General features: G+C 43.5%; 1 protein-coding gene across 5 annotated transcripts; it reads right to left on the bottom strand.

Moving 5' to 3' along the window:
* Positions 1–655: 655 nt before the first annotated feature.
* On the bottom strand, positions 656–13,974 carry HUS1 (HUS1 checkpoint clamp component). Of its 5 annotated transcripts, none has more exons than XR_008209985.1 (9): positions 13,838–13,974; positions 13,449–13,576; positions 12,792–12,968; positions 12,146–12,253; positions 11,191–11,265; positions 9,072–9,171; positions 8,606–8,737; positions 5,092–7,290; positions 656–4,559 (listed from the first exon to the last, which is right to left on the bottom strand). XR_008209985.1 is itself a non-coding variant. In XM_052697705.1 (8 exons), the coding sequence occupies exons 1-8, from the start codon at positions 13,887–13,889 to the stop codon at positions 7,208–7,210; spliced, it is 855 nt and encodes a 284-aa protein (XP_052553665.1). In that variant the 5' UTR covers positions 13,890–13,974; the 3' UTR covers positions 656–7,207. The 5 variants fall into 5 exon arrangements, 1 of the variants encoding a protein (XP_052553665.1); XR_008209986.1 differs by having other exon boundaries at positions 656–6,753; positions 6,845–7,290; XR_008209987.1 differs by having other exon boundaries at positions 656–6,809; positions 6,904–7,290.
* Between the last annotated feature and the right edge of the window lie 1,245 nt (positions 13,975–15,219).

Genomic DNA, 15,219 nt, shown 5'->3' with positions numbered 1-15,219 from the left:
GCCCAGCATGGCTTGCAATGCAGCCTGCCCCCTGCCCAGGCTGTAAAGGTGGAAGCTCTTCACCAAGTTCAGGCATGCAGGCATCACTTAGCAACAACCAACCATCGGTGTGCTCTTAACACAGTGCCAGCTGAAACGAGGGCACCAGGAGGGCGGTGCTGCGCAGTGCCGACTCAAGTGGTGGCAAATAATTGTTTGCATTTTGATACATTGGCTAAACACAGTGCTTTGAACAGCAAAGAACACGCAGCCACCCCCGCCATTTTGATAAAGGTGTTTGAGAACAGGTTTCAAGATTTTTAAAAAACCAATTTATGGTTCTGACGTAATTTTCAGTTGATGTAAATACATTAGCTTCAAATTTTCAAATGGCATAGAATGCACGGAGTTGCAGTCACATGTTCAACTAAAAATCTGATCATATCTCTTAACCAGAATTTCATGAGACTTCTCTCACAAGAGAAAAATGCATTTTGCTTCACAGCCATGCCTTACTCATTTAATTGCTGCTTGGCAGTACGTGCATTTGTGAACAGGTACAGGAAGAATAAAATTTTGTCAAAAATCTCAGGTGGACACCTTGAGACTCTAAGACTTGCAACCACTGCCACTGAACAAAACGATTGCATCAGTTTCACAAAAACAAGGTCAAATATCCCACTAGTTTCATGCTTTTATTCCTTTCTTCTTTAATATTTTAAGAAAAATATTAAAAAAATACAATGTTTTGTTACAATATTAATGATAGTGTGTATTTCATGAGGGCTGCTCCAGAAGTAATGCCTCCTATTTTATTATGTTGGCCCACAACACAAAAGGTGTATGTTGGTGTTGTGGCAGAAGAGGTTGAACCTTCCCACCAGTATTCCACTATGTTCTATTGCTGTGTGACAGATGGCAGAAGCAGGGTATTCTGACAAAATGGTGCTTCAGCAAAAGTATGTCACAGAATTCCTCAATGAGGAAAAAATGAAACCCACTGACATTCATTTATGCTTGTTTGCTGAATGTCTATGGAGACCAAACAGTAAACGTCAACACAGTGATGTGGTGAGTGGTGCATTTCAGATTTTTATAAGCACAGCATGCAGCCTCTTGTTCCATCACTACTGAAAATGATGGTGGCTATGTTGAAAAATAGTGTTTTGTAGCTAAGAATTTCCTCTATCAAATAATATTACTGTGCTCTTTGTACTGACTGTGTTTTTCATGGAAATACATAGGAGGCATTGCTTTCAGAGCAATTTATCTGTGTGTAGCCCAAGAATTCCTCTTTAATGTGGCCCAGTCAAGACAAAAGGTTGGGCACTGAGGACTCTGGGCTTCTCTCAGTGGCTTTATTGCCAACCTGAATTACCAGTGAAGGATAATAATCAGAGGAGTGAACCAGGCCAGGAAGCTTTCCAGTAATACTCCTGATCTGGGCACCAGGGAGGCACCAGACTCCCCATGGGTAGGCTCAGGCTGATACATACAGCCCTGCATTCTCCTCAGAAAGGAGTCGCCTACAATGATTACGCTTCTTTCCTTCTTGGTAGAGGCAATCTTGAGGTGTGGAGTTGACTGCCTTTCCCTAGACAACCTCCTCTTTGCACCCTCCCTCACTTCCTCACTTATGCATTCCTCAAGATCCAAATCATCAAATCTATCACACAGGGGCACCGGGGAAGGTGAAGTAAATAGGGAAGGGACTTGCCTGTGATACTGAGCAGGGTCCTGGTTCCATTCCTCTCCATCTCTCAGGTCCCCTCCCTAAGAGGGCTGCTGCTCCACCTCTCTATCTCCTGCCCACATTCCCTGATAGTCCTTAATCTTTCCACACCATCCTCGAGCCCTGCCACCATGCTGATCGTCCCACTGCTCACACTTCCGCCACCCTCCAATGTCAGCAAGAGGCTCAGGTACTCCCTGCAGCCGGAGATCTGAATGTCTACATTTTCAGCCTAGATTGCAGCAATATTTTGGCAAGAGCTTTCTGCGTAGCTGAGACCATGGCCAGATTTGTAGTGTGGGAAGTAGCCGATAAGTGAGACCATCTCCTAAAGTGGGGAGCAATATTCTGTCCTCTCTCCTTGCCCTGCCTGCACAAACAGCTGCACAAACTGCCACACCATGCCCTTCTGACACAGCACACCCTGTTTGCCCTGCTCTCTGGTAACGCTCTTTGTATGCATGGGGCTCTGGCCATCATCCCTCCCAGCTCCATCCACAGTGTCAGAACTGCCTCCCTGAAGAAGAGATGGCTCGTGCTTGAGGGGGGCCTGGGGCTCCCTCTCACTCCTTGTGCTTCTGGTCAGGGCTTGTGCTGCTCTACTGCCTCTCCTGTTGCAAGCCTCTGCTGCGAGGCTGATCCCACAAGGCCTTCCTATAGAAAAATCTTGTAGAAAAGGGGGCCCAGTTCATTCAGCCTGAATACCAGCTTCTGAGTAGCAAATGCTCAGCAGACTACTCAAAGCAAGTGAGGAGAAATCCATGAAATATAGCCCTGCTTCATCTGTGACCAGTAGATGTTTGAGATGAACCCCGCTCCTACAAAGAGAAAGTGCTTGCAGCTGCATGTTCTCAAGGCCATAAGAGTCTGGAATGTGCTCCCTTGGTTCAAAATGGACTGAGTTTTATGTACTTCCAGGCATGTAAAATCTTTGATGAGATGGAGTGGGAGCAGTGGACATTTGGAGAAAATAAGCTTTTCTGGGATGTTTTTCTTATGCCAGCTGCTCTGAGGGAAGCTCTTACATGTATGTAGTTGCTGAAGGCTTCTGACTGGCAAATTACTTTGCCTATAGGATAATTCAGAACAAATGTCAAGGCACAAAGAGGCTTGGTACAGATCTTTTTTCAGTGTCAAGATGAAGAAATGAATCCACTTCGGAACATAAGAAAAAGAAAGAAAGGGGAAGGAAGGGGGAGGGAAGGAGGTGGAGAGATGCACACCAAAGAGAGAAATGATTACACATTTAAAGACATAGGACATACATATTAATAACATGCCAAGAAAACAGGCCGAAATTTTGAGAAATAATTAATAATTGTTGTCCCACCCTCCTGAAAATATGTGGTGGGGATCTCTGGTTGTCGTGGGATGAAGGCTAGCAATCACTCTCACAGTGAATCTCCACCTCATAAGGGGGGCTGCCCTAACCAGTTCCCACTGTTACGTTGAGCTGAGACATCTGTTTTGCCATCTTACCTTCAATAACTGGATATTTATTCCACTTTATCTTCATTTGACAACAAATTTCTTGTCCTCCACATTTCATTCTTGAGCTTACATTTATGCAGGCCTTCTGTTCTTCAGCTCAAGCTATGCGAAAGGCTGCTCTCTCAACATAGAAAATCTGTTCTCATGATTCAGGTTATGGCTTTATTCTGTTGGGGTGCACGTCAGGTGGAAGGATCCCTTGTGCATCCAATAAAGAATGCCTGCTTCTTAATATCACACTGGTGTTAAGAGTTTTGTTTGGGCTGAAGTTCATTTGGCAGCGGTTTTGGCAATACATATGGAGCACTGCTTCTGAACCTCAGTGGATTCTGGGATTGCAGGACTTGTAGCCGGCACCAAAGGGAGAACTTCCAGTCCTCAGACCAAAGTGCCTGAGGTAAGGCCCCTGGGAATGTAAAGGCATTCTTCATCATTACATAGCTTGGGTTGTGGGTTTAAGTCCCGTGGAACTGTCTGCTTGTAAAACACAGGCAAAAGCCATGCAGGGTTGGTCCATAAATGTACCTTAGGGGTTCAAGTCCCCACTGGAAAAGTTATTTCAGGCAAAAGCCTGGATAGCACCAAGGTTTGGTATATAGGTTCAAGTCCCTCAACGACTTGATAAAAGGGTTCAACTTAAATAAGGCTTTGCGTCCCACCAAAGACTGTGGCTTTAAGTCCCACCACGGCGGCCATTTGGTGCTAAGGTTGTAGGAATATTGCAATATGAGCAGAGGACAGACCTCTGCAGACAGTGAAGGTGGCACAGAGGTTTGAGTCCCCCACATCTTATTCTGGTGTTGTCAGTATTCTTATTGCTGTTTTCTGTTATGGTTTGGAGTGGGTTAAAGTCCCATGGCTTGGAATGTTCAAAGACTTGCCCTTGGGACTCCTGGACCCTGGAGGGAAGAAAGAGTCTGGGAAATGGAGAGGTTCCCCCTATTTGAGGAGGGCTGGTCCAGGAGCACCTGGAGCACTGTGTCCAGTTCTGGGCTCCCCGGTACAAAAAAAGGCAGGGATCTCCTGGAAAGAGTCCAGTGGAGGGCCACAAAGGGCTTGGAGCACCTCTCTTATGAGGGAAGGTTGAGTAACCTGAGTCTGTTCAGCCTTGAGAAAAGAAGACTCAGGGATCTGGTGTCTTAATACCTAAGGTGCGGGAGGCAAAGGGACGAGGCCAAACTCCTTTCAGCAGTGTGTGTTGATGGGACAAGGGGAAAGGGCCAAAGACTGAAGCAGAGGAAGTTCTGCACAAACGTGCATGAGAATTTCTACACAGTAATGGTGACAGAGCCCTGGAACAGGCTGCCCGAGGGGTGGTGGATTCTCCTCTGGAGATGTTCAAGACACACCTGGATGCCTACCTTGCAACTTGGCCTAGGGAGCCTGTTTTGGCAGATGATCTCTAGAGGTCGCTTCCCGCCCCTGCAATTCTATGTTATACAAAGCCCTGAAGGGAGGATGTAAAGAAGACAGACCCAGGCTCTTTTCAGTGGTGCCCAGAGATGAGACAAGAGGCAATGGGCACAGAACTGAAACACGAGAGATTCCCTATGACCACTGGAAAGCACTTCTTCATTGCGTGGATGATGGAGCACTTTAAGAAGTTGCCCAGAGAGGTGATGGAGCCTCCCTCTTAGGCTATCTTCAAAAGCTGCATGTACATGGCCCTGCGTAACCTGTTCTAGGCAACCCTGCTCAAGCAACAGGGTTGGACAAGGTGACCTCCAGAGGTCCCTTCCAAAACCTTAACCATTCTGTGATTCCATGACTGTGAAAATAGATGACTTTCTAATTCTCTAATATTTTATAAACACTGTCATCTGAAGGATGTCCTGAAATTTAAACAGAACAACAAAACTCAGAACCATATCCTTAGGAAGAACTAAAACATACAAGGGCAATATGCGTTAGCATAAAAAGTGAAAACAACAAGTCAGCTGCAGAACTCTTGTAATACATCAGAATTAAGGGACAAGCTTCCAGGAAGCACACTTGGCCTTATAAGCAAAAAGAGGCATAGAAGTGGCTTTGATAAAAATCTTTCAGTACGGAGAAGGGCTTTTCTCACTAAAAAGAATGAAAAAAAAAATAAAATCAATCTCAGCAAAAAGGAAAACATCAGCAAAAAGAATACATGCATCTACAAGAAGAGGGGAATCTCTGGAAAAGTTTCTGACAGGGAATCTAAGAAGCTTGTGATGCAGCTTTCCACAGTAACAGAGCACAGAAGGATAGCAGCTTTGTTCCTATCCCTCAATGCCTATATCACCAGGGCATAAACTAAGAATAGATGGTCTTTTTGCAGATCATAAAACAATATATGGGAAACCTATTGTGTCTCTTCTTCAGATACTCAGAGTATGCAACAACACAGTATTTTAGAACTATCAATAACTTCTCTTGGCAAGACTGCTCTTAGATTTCTTTTCATAGCTGCATGACATGAGAATTGTGTTTCTGCAGTAGAAACTTCCAATACCAAGGTACAGACCCTTACCAAACTTACACCTTTCTTACAAAATAGCTATGTAGGTTAAAATGCCTGCCTTGGTTGTTTTTCACAAGAAGAATGCTGAGCAGCAGAACAGAATGGAGGCTAGGATGCCCCAAACAGGGTAGTAAATCCAAAGGGTTTGAGCAACACCCACAGTGATCAAACACGAACAATACCAACTTTCACAAAAGAATGTTTAAGTTCATTGAAAAGGAAAAGGCTGCTAAATAAATGTAAATAAATAATCTGTGCTTCCTAGAACACCATAAAAGGTATCATAAATCAGGAATTGGGGCTAGTTAACCTTTAGATACTACCTGATATGGGTTTCTTCTTTCTTAAACGTGGCTTTTGTAAGTAGCGAAGGATAAGGCAAAAAATAGAGCAGAGTAAGGAAAGCCTGGCATGCAATGAAACAGGCATGACAGCTTCAAGAAACATCACCCTCCTGCACCCATAGAAAAGTACAAAGTGATCTTAAAAACAATAGCTTGGTGATAGACCTTACATGGAAAAATTGATAAGAAACACTTTGCATATATTGTGAGCCTGGAGTACCGAGCCAACAGGAGAACAGGAGAGTCGTAATGCGACGCAAGAAAAGGCTGCACGATGGCGTTCCACTCATTCAGTGCGTTTTCACCGCTGCCACATGGGGGCGCGCAGCCGCTACTGTAATACAGAATGATAAAATCCTGCTTCACTGATATCTTTGCCTGATGGAAAATTATGGATTCCAAGCATTTCCAACAATGCCAAATTGGAATTATTTACCCACTCAAGAACAACAATTCTATAATTGCTCCAGAAAGCTTCAGTTCTGGATTACTTATCTGTCCACTTCCTACTGGCCTTGCACTTTAACCGAAACACAGCGTGAACAACAGAAGCGTAACTCAGCAGTTCATCTCAAATACAGACATCAGGATAACCAGGAGGTGCAACTTGTCTTGAAAGTTTTCTGCTTTCAGGATCTCCTGCCATTAGAGTCAGAAACTTAATCAAAGTGCTTCTCAGCTATTTAATTAAAAAAACAACAAACATGCTTAACAGCTGCCTGTGCTCAGTGAACACGTGCAGTGAACACCGTAACACCCAGAACTGTCTTCTTTTCTGAAAGAGTAAAAACGTTCAATTTGAATATCCACAGGCTGAATGTCCCACATATTCCAAAAAAATATTCCTAACAAAGAAACAACCACCCTACCTTGTCCTTTCTGGAAGCAGACAAGCAGCACCATTAAGAAGAATGAGATTTCTACAGATCCAGTGACTCAACAAGCACAGGTGTCAACTGCTTCAAAAGAACAGCATAAAGCATTTGTTTGTCTCAATTGCTGGATTACATCTTACATTTTATTAAAAGAAGACTAGCGACCCCTTTCCTCCCACCCACCCTTATCTCACAGAAAATCACAAATGTATTTATAAACCAGGCAACACCAAGGTAAGTTGCTACCCCACTTTGTGGGAAAGGCCTCAGTTGGAAAATGGCTACGATTCCAAAACGTTCAGACAAGCGCTGGAATAAAATACTGAAGTGAAACATCTTCATGGAGCAAGATAAAGTGGACAATTCTTTTACTCACGATATCTGTTAAAGAGAAAAAAACACAAATCCAGTTGGAAGCATGGCAAATACTTTTGAGAATGCCACCATAAGAATACAACATCACTTCTGATACAGGATGTCATTTTAAAGCATACTTTGAAGTAAAGAGAATGATCAGACATACAACCCTGAAATATTAAAGTACTTGAGGGCCTATTAAGGATTACTGAAGCCTATGAATGCTGATACCAAAATGAAAATACGTAAAGCACAAGCATATAATGCTACACCCATAACTTCATCTATAAGAGCATCTATGCACTTATATCTTACAAAGTCAGAAGTCCAGGAGGAAAGCACGCAGAGTAATCAAAATGTCATATAAACCCCTGTACAACTTCTGTTTCAGGGGAACACACCTTCTCAATGTTTAGAAACACCTGCTGTGTAAAAAGCATTTCGGTATCAGAATCAATTTGGTTCTGGACGTAAAAAAGCACAGGAGAGGAAACAGTCAGTAAATCTATTTCTCTAGCATAAACCACAGCTTTCCAGAAACAATTCGGCTCTGAAATAAATCAGTTTAACTTCAAAACAAAGGCAATTCAAAAAAACAATACCAATTATGTTTAGTCAGTCTGGTATTAACCTGCAATGCCTATGACAAAAAAAGTTAATTATTTTTGAGGGGAAAAATGACAAACTTTTCCACTCATCTAGGTTTAAAAGCATTTGTAAGTAAAGATGTTAGGGCAACAGAGATGGTGAAGGATCTAGATAGCAAGACACATGAGGAACAGCTGAGGGTACTTGCTTTGTTCAAGAGGTAGTGAGAGGAGGCCTCATGGCAACCTACAGCTCCCTCATGATCCCTTTGTTGTCAGCAATAGGACCCAGGGGAACAGCATGGAGCAGCATCATAGGAGGGTCAGGTTGGGTCAGGAAAAGGTTCTTTGCAGGTGGTCGAGCACAAGTAATGGCTCCTCAGGGTAGTGGTCATGGCACCAAGCCTGCTGTAATTCAAGAAGTGTTCCGACAACACTCTCAGACGTAGAGTTTAATTTTTTAAGTAGTTTTATGTGGAGCCAGGTGTAGATTATTCTAGTGGGTTCCTTTCAACTCTGGATACCCCATGTTTCTATTATTCAGTCTGAGTACTGATACTTTTAAAAGGTCCTGGCTAAGTGCTTTTAGCATTATTTCTTTCTTCCCCAGAAACATTAAAAGTTCTCAGGTGCAGTAAAAACAGCGAAGTTTCAAGGTGACAAAGCAGAAGATTCATTATTCACCTAAGACTACAAGCACAGCAAACATCCCTTCCTTAAACAGAGCTTGTAAACAGGGCAGTTCAACTTACTGCACAAGGCTTTTGTGGGATTGACCTGCTGTCCTACAAGCAGCTGCTGCAACTTCTTGATGTCTATGCGTGCTTCAGCCATGCTCTGCAGATCTCTGCCTTGAGCAGAGCTTTGACATCCATCCTCTGATACTGAAAGAACACAACACTCATTAAAAAAGCCAGAAGAGATTTCAAAACTTAGAAAGACGCGCCTGATAATTACAGAGCAGTTGATATTCAAAGGGGCTGCTTATCAGCAACAGCACTGCAAGAAAGTGGAAGCCCACTATTCCAGCAAGTTGTCAAAATTACTGGAAGAGATTTGCCCTGCAAATATGAGAACTGGACTCTTTCTTTTTAAGGTTTCATTTGAAGACTTGAAAGGATTTGATGGTATTTTCTAAGTACTAACAGAAGGCGGGTACTATTGACAGTACTTCAGTAATGAGATCAGACACAAGAGGGAAGAAACAGGAAAACTTACCCCAGGGAGGATTTCCCAAATCTTTAAAATGCGTTGTTACAGATACTACATCAGTTTCTATTTTTAAGTTCATTTCTCCACTCAAATTTGCTTCAATCACCTGCAATACAATCAATTTTAAGCAAGTCACTTTTGCACTGCAGAACTACGTGATGTTCTATTCAAGCTTCCAGAAGTGCTTCAGTGCCCTCACAGCTCAATTGTACATTTTCAATTTGGTTCAGACATTTGAATGCTACAGAATACATTTCTTATCATTGCTACGTGAACAATCCTAGACCAACTTCCCTCAAACTATGAAGAGAATCATTTAATTACTCGCCATTACTTGTAGAGTAAGTATTGGCTTTGGAAAGTCCACATGCTAAGATAAAGTCCTTTGAAACAACAGACTGAAGTTGGAGAAGTGCAACACTTGCTGCATTATCTTCTAGCTTTTCAACAAACAGAAAGACACATACACACTTGATGCAACACATACAGAAAATTGGATGCACTAGGAGCTAATCTGCAATTGCTTTCCAAGTCTTAAAAACAAGCATTAGTTGAACCAGAGCAGTAACTCCAAGCAGGACTTGGGAAAGCGAGGAACCCTGGAAACATGCTGAAAGTCTTCAAATTCCATCCTGAAAATGGTATCTTACCAAAAGAAGGCCATATATTATCCTACACAAATCAAAGGACTACTAATGCACATCCACACACATGATTTCTGTGACCAGAAGAATTCTCAGTACTTCTACAGAGGCTCACCGACAACCAAAAATTCCTACAGAATGGGAGCTGCACACAGAATGACCAACCACTGTTTGAAAGACCTTCTGAAAGCAGTTTTTGCAGCGCTCATCTTGACCAAATTTACTACCAAGGCGCATCTCACATAAATAATTGTGACACTTCATATTTTTATTTGTTAATGACAGAAAAGCATGTACAAGGTGAGAGTACTCTGCCTCTTCCCTTACAGCTATCAAAAGCATTTCCCAAAGTTTTACTTAGTTTTGACTATAAATGTACTTTGGAGAAGGAGGTTAGGAACTCAGGAAGGAAGTTATGAGCTGTGTTGATATACTACCTCTTCTGAGTGTTGCTGCACACCAAAGATCAGTCCCATCATACAGCTATCCTGTGTGATAAGAGATTATCAACTCTGGAAACAAAGCAGTTACACAATGTGCTTTTGTAGCATGTAAGCACTTTCATAGAGGACACTGGGAAAGAAAGTTATATAGAGAGGAAAAATAAAATTCCAGAAGGCTTACTACAAAGGAGAAGATTTTGAAGTATGTCATACAAATAGATGAGTGACAACTGCCATTCTCAAAATTGACAGAAAGCCAGCATTTACCTCTCAACCCTTTCAACTCCTGTAAGACAGAACTACCCAATTTCAGGACTCCACATTTACAAAAAAAAAAAATCCCATTTATCAAAATTGTCATGTACAGTTCCAAAACCTTTTCCAAAGATCTGTAGCTGCTTACTCACTTCAATGCTAGTAAATTTTAGTGATTTACAGTTTTGGAGAAACTAAATAAACAAACAAAAAATAAATCAATCAATTTTTAGACCTCCTGCACAAAGCTTCCTCCAATGAAAGGCTTACCAGCCCCCAGAAACTCACCATGTCAGAGTCTAAAGCACGGGCTGACATCCATGAGCCATTAAAAAGATTTCCTCCAAATCATACCTCAAGTTCACCAAAAGGTCATTTATAAGAAAAAAAAGACTCACTTAATAGGGCATTCTTTTTAATGTAATCACTATAAAGTGTCCAGCACACTTCATGAAAGACTGCAATTTCTTTCTATCTGTAAAGAGTGACTTGTATGCATTATGCAGCAACATAATATCATGTTCTTTCTGGAACTCACTGCAAAAAAGAGGATGTTCTATGAGGTCCTGGACAAGTTTTAAGACTGCCAGTCCTAAAACAAATTCCATCATTCCCTTCATCACTTCTCTTCAGCCCCTACACAATCTTCAGGTACCTTTAATTCAAAATCCATCCCATACAAAAGACAAAATATAACAGAGGCATCAGATCAGGCAACAGGGAAAACAACAAGTGTTACAACCAAGAGGTCTGTAGGACACAGACTTAAGTGCCTTAACTTACAATACAATTGCTGATATTCTTCATTCTCTCCACAATATTCTTCATTGTTTTCAGTGCTGGTAGGTAAATACTGACCTAGAAAGACAAAAAAGAAAAAAAAAAAAAGACCACCATAGTCATGACAGTATTTCATCTGTAATGTTCAAGTTTCCCCTTCAAGTACATCCTTATTTTGGACACCTCAGCTACACAATGAGTGGAAGGAACACAATACTTAACTAAATTCAGCAAACAATCCAAGAACAAAAGAACTCTTTCCCATTCCAGTAACAGGCCATCCCTCTAGCAATTGCTTCAGACACACTATCCCAAAGCCATGTTGAAAATAGAGGGCAAATAAGATTCTCATGTGAACCTACACCTGTGTAACTGAATAGTCAAAGTTACTACAGCTGATCACCTTTGAAACCACATCAGTGTAAATCTGAAATAACAGAATGCATCAAGTTTCTACTGTGTCTTACATCTTCTGATTTGAAATAATCTTAGCTATGGAGGTAACAGAGTATCCTCAAGCAGGAACACAATTTGCACAAGGACCTTTTGTTGCAGTTCTGCTGAAAGTTAAAAAGGATATTTAAAAAAGAAACAGGAGGAAAAATATACAAGTAACTCAGCCAGGTAGGCTAAAAATTCCAGACAGCAGGTTATTGGGGCTACTTGGTACCTAAGCAGTTAAATCATATGAAGCAATCACAAACCTTAGTGTTTTGGAGACACTCCTGTACAAAGCTATGCAAGTCCTTTGCTTCTCCACTGTCCCATCCCAAATAATGCAGCAGCAAATTGCAACTATCTGCTCCATTTTTACTTATTTGGGGCTCTTGTCAAGATGCAACATCCCCAAACCTCCAGCTTTCCCTTTTCTGCCCCTTCTCTCCAAAACCCACTGCCAGCATACCCCATAGCAGTATAAACCTTCTCACTCCATAGGAAATACAAAACAGAGGCTTACATCAAAGTCTGGCACACTGGGCTCTCTGAAGTCATTCCATAGTCTTCTGGGAATAACCTTCACAGGAATGTCATGTGTCACAATCCTACTGCTGCTTGATAAGGACGGCTTGAGAGAGACAGAGCATATCTTTTAAGTAAGAAACAGGTTCAATTCTGAATCCAAATTTTTCACACCCAGTCGGGGAAAAACTAGATCCAACTACCCCAGACATCCAGTTCCATTTCTCTATTTTTCCACAGGTTCTCTATTAAGCTGATTGTGAGTTCAGAAGAGTTTAAGAGTCATTAGTACCTATGAGCTAACCTTAAACTGCCTTCAATAAGGAGGCAACAGACCACAGAAAATGTAGAGAATGAAGAAATGGAGAAAGGTAGCAGGTGGCAAAGATATTGGACGGAGATGTTTCAGCCACATGGCTTTCATTCCTCCCCTACTCCCTTCTTATCTTTTGGAAAATATAATTCTGGGATTATCTGTTACCAACCTTGATGGTGGGAAAGGCCAGTAAGGGCAAAAATGCCAAGATTTTTCTTTATTTCATTTTCTAGAATTACACCAAAGACTACCAGAGCTACAATTCAACCTACAGAAAAACACTTAATTTTGAACAATTTTAACATAATAAAAGCATTATGGCACTTACTAGCTCCACAGCAACTCTGAGACAGGGAGAATGTTTGTTAGTCAACTTGATCTTCACCGCCTTTGCACTCTGGGCAGTTTTTAATGCTCTTGACAGGTTCTCAGGCATGAGCTCTAAATATATTTCATTGTGATCTACAGCTACTCCCTCCATCTGATATTCATCAAAGAAATTCCCCTGCAAGGTTTGAAATTTGAGAAAACAAAGCAAATTAAAAAAAAAAAGGAGGGTGAAGTTGGACTCCACAGCCCTTAGTCGGTTACAGCAGGTATCCTGCGCCCAACACCACCTGCAGGAACCAATGCACGAAGACGGAGACGCACTGCTTCAGAGGTGAAGCTATTAGCTTCAGATCGTCCCCCAGCACCTCAAAATACACGGCAGAAGGGCGAGTTACGCTTTACTGCTTCCAGCTCTGGGCAGGCCAGCACACATGGAATCCTTAATTAGAACGGACGACCGAGGAAAAGCGGCGTTAGCCACAAACCCCAGCCCTGCACTGCGAGAAGGCATCGGTGCAAAACAGGCTGCCTTGAGCGGCACGAGAGCTCCGAGACACCTCTGGAAAGGGCCGTATTTATAAGGAACGCCTCGTGAAAGACACCTGGCCGCGGGCACTACTTATCACTGCCTGAGCACCGAACCTCCCCGGCTCACCTGGCACAGCTCGCCCCACATGCTGACTCCTCCATTAGCAACTCTGTCGGACAGGATGAAGTACAGCTTGCTCTCCGTCAGACGCAGGGTGCAGCTCTTGGCTAATTTCGCGATCGTGTTAATTACACCTGGCGGGGCGGAGGGAAGAGCAGAGCCGCTCCGTGCTGTGCACCGCGGCGGCAGGGCAGAACCTCTGCAGCCCAAACCGCCACAGAAACGCCGCGCCCCCGCACGGCAAAGCGCGCAGCTTCACGCCGCCCCGCCCGCGGCACGGCGACCGGACACCGCCGGCAAGCGCAGCCCTTCCTCTTCTGCGCCCTCGGGAAAGGCAGCCCGAGCCGCTCAGCCGCGGCGCGGCCACCCCGTGCCCTCGGCACGGCAATACTCACGGCTGAAGTGGTTGAGACAGGCGAGATCCACGATCTTAGCCCTAAAGCGCATAGCGACCAACGGCAACCGCGGCAACGCCGCGCCGCTCCAACTGCGCGGCTGCGGGCGGGGACTGGGCCTTGCGCCGGCGGGAAGCGAGGATCGGACGGAAAGCCCGGAGCGGAGCGGGCGGGACCGGAGCAGAGCGTTCCGGCACGGCACAGCCTGGGAAAGAGCGGCTTCTGGCCCGAGCCCTACGCGAGAAGCAACGATTTCAGCCACAGTGCGCAGTGCAGAAGCGACACCTGGCAACCGATTGATATCTTCGGCATATAATTGATGCAGCAAACCGACCTTCTATGCGGGGAGGGCTGTTTTCCTAGATAAGCAGGACATGTCAGTTCTGAAAGCAGAGTTCCACAAGCCGTGAGGAGGTGTGATAATACAGGCACCGCAGCAAGGCCGATGTGACCACTAGAAGCTTGGCCAGAAGCCGATTTTTTAATAAATAATTTATTGATCAAATATGGGATCTGACCTACTTAGCACATTTGGCTAGACAGCAACTCCCAGTGGAACTCCATGACCACCTAAGATCCCCTGCAAGAACCATGTATTACCATAGTGCAGGTAATATTAGATTTTATTAGATACAGTGCGCCATATTAGATTTTAATATGCATAGCAATTCTAGGCACTTCATGGAAATTGCATGAATATTCACAAGTTGAGTGTATACAATCTGCCATCCCCCACGCACCCAGTGCTGCAATGCAGTACTGTCAGCATTAGGGTTAGTGAGTTTAATTGCCAGATTTCTGTGACAGAAACCATTGCAAATTCTGCCTGTGTAGAATCACACGGAAGTGGAGCCTTCTCAGTTGCTATTCTGAACAGTGACATTAACCCAAAGTGAAAGTCAAAGAGCTTGCCTCAGAGCAGAATTTCCTCTCCTGCACTAAAGACTCCGCATCTGGATGCAGTGCTCCAGGGGAGGCCTCACCAGGGCAGAGTAGAGGGACACACAAGTAGAGGCACACTTCCAAGTAAGTATGGCCAAAGATCAAGCCCAGAGTGGAGCATGGGGAAGGGCAGGAGTTCATTGCAATGTTAAGACTTACGGCCTGGCACAAAACGATGAAGGGTGCAGATTGTAATTGTTAAGCTTTTGCATTTCTGTAACCCATTATTTAAGTTGCCTGTTACAGAAACATTATAACTGGAACTCCTTGTTGCTAGCCAGGCCAGAGACAAGGTGAGGAGTTCATTACAATGTTAATTACTGTAGACTAGTCCAAAGCCAACAGGGAAGAGATTATGATGCTGATACCTATAAACTGTTGTAACCTGTGACCTGAGTCACACGATATAGAAAGTCCTATAGCAGGTACCATGCAAACCA

This window comes from Tympanuchus pallidicinctus, unplaced genomic scaffold (assembly GCF_026119805.1).
Source record: "Tympanuchus pallidicinctus isolate F22 unplaced genomic scaffold, pur_lepc_1.0 scaffold31, whole genome shotgun sequence".
NCBI lineage: Eukaryota > Metazoa > Chordata > Aves > Galliformes > Phasianidae > Tympanuchus > Tympanuchus pallidicinctus.
Note: the sequence above shows the minus strand (reverse complement) of the source record. Positions and strands in the feature narration are given on the sequence as shown.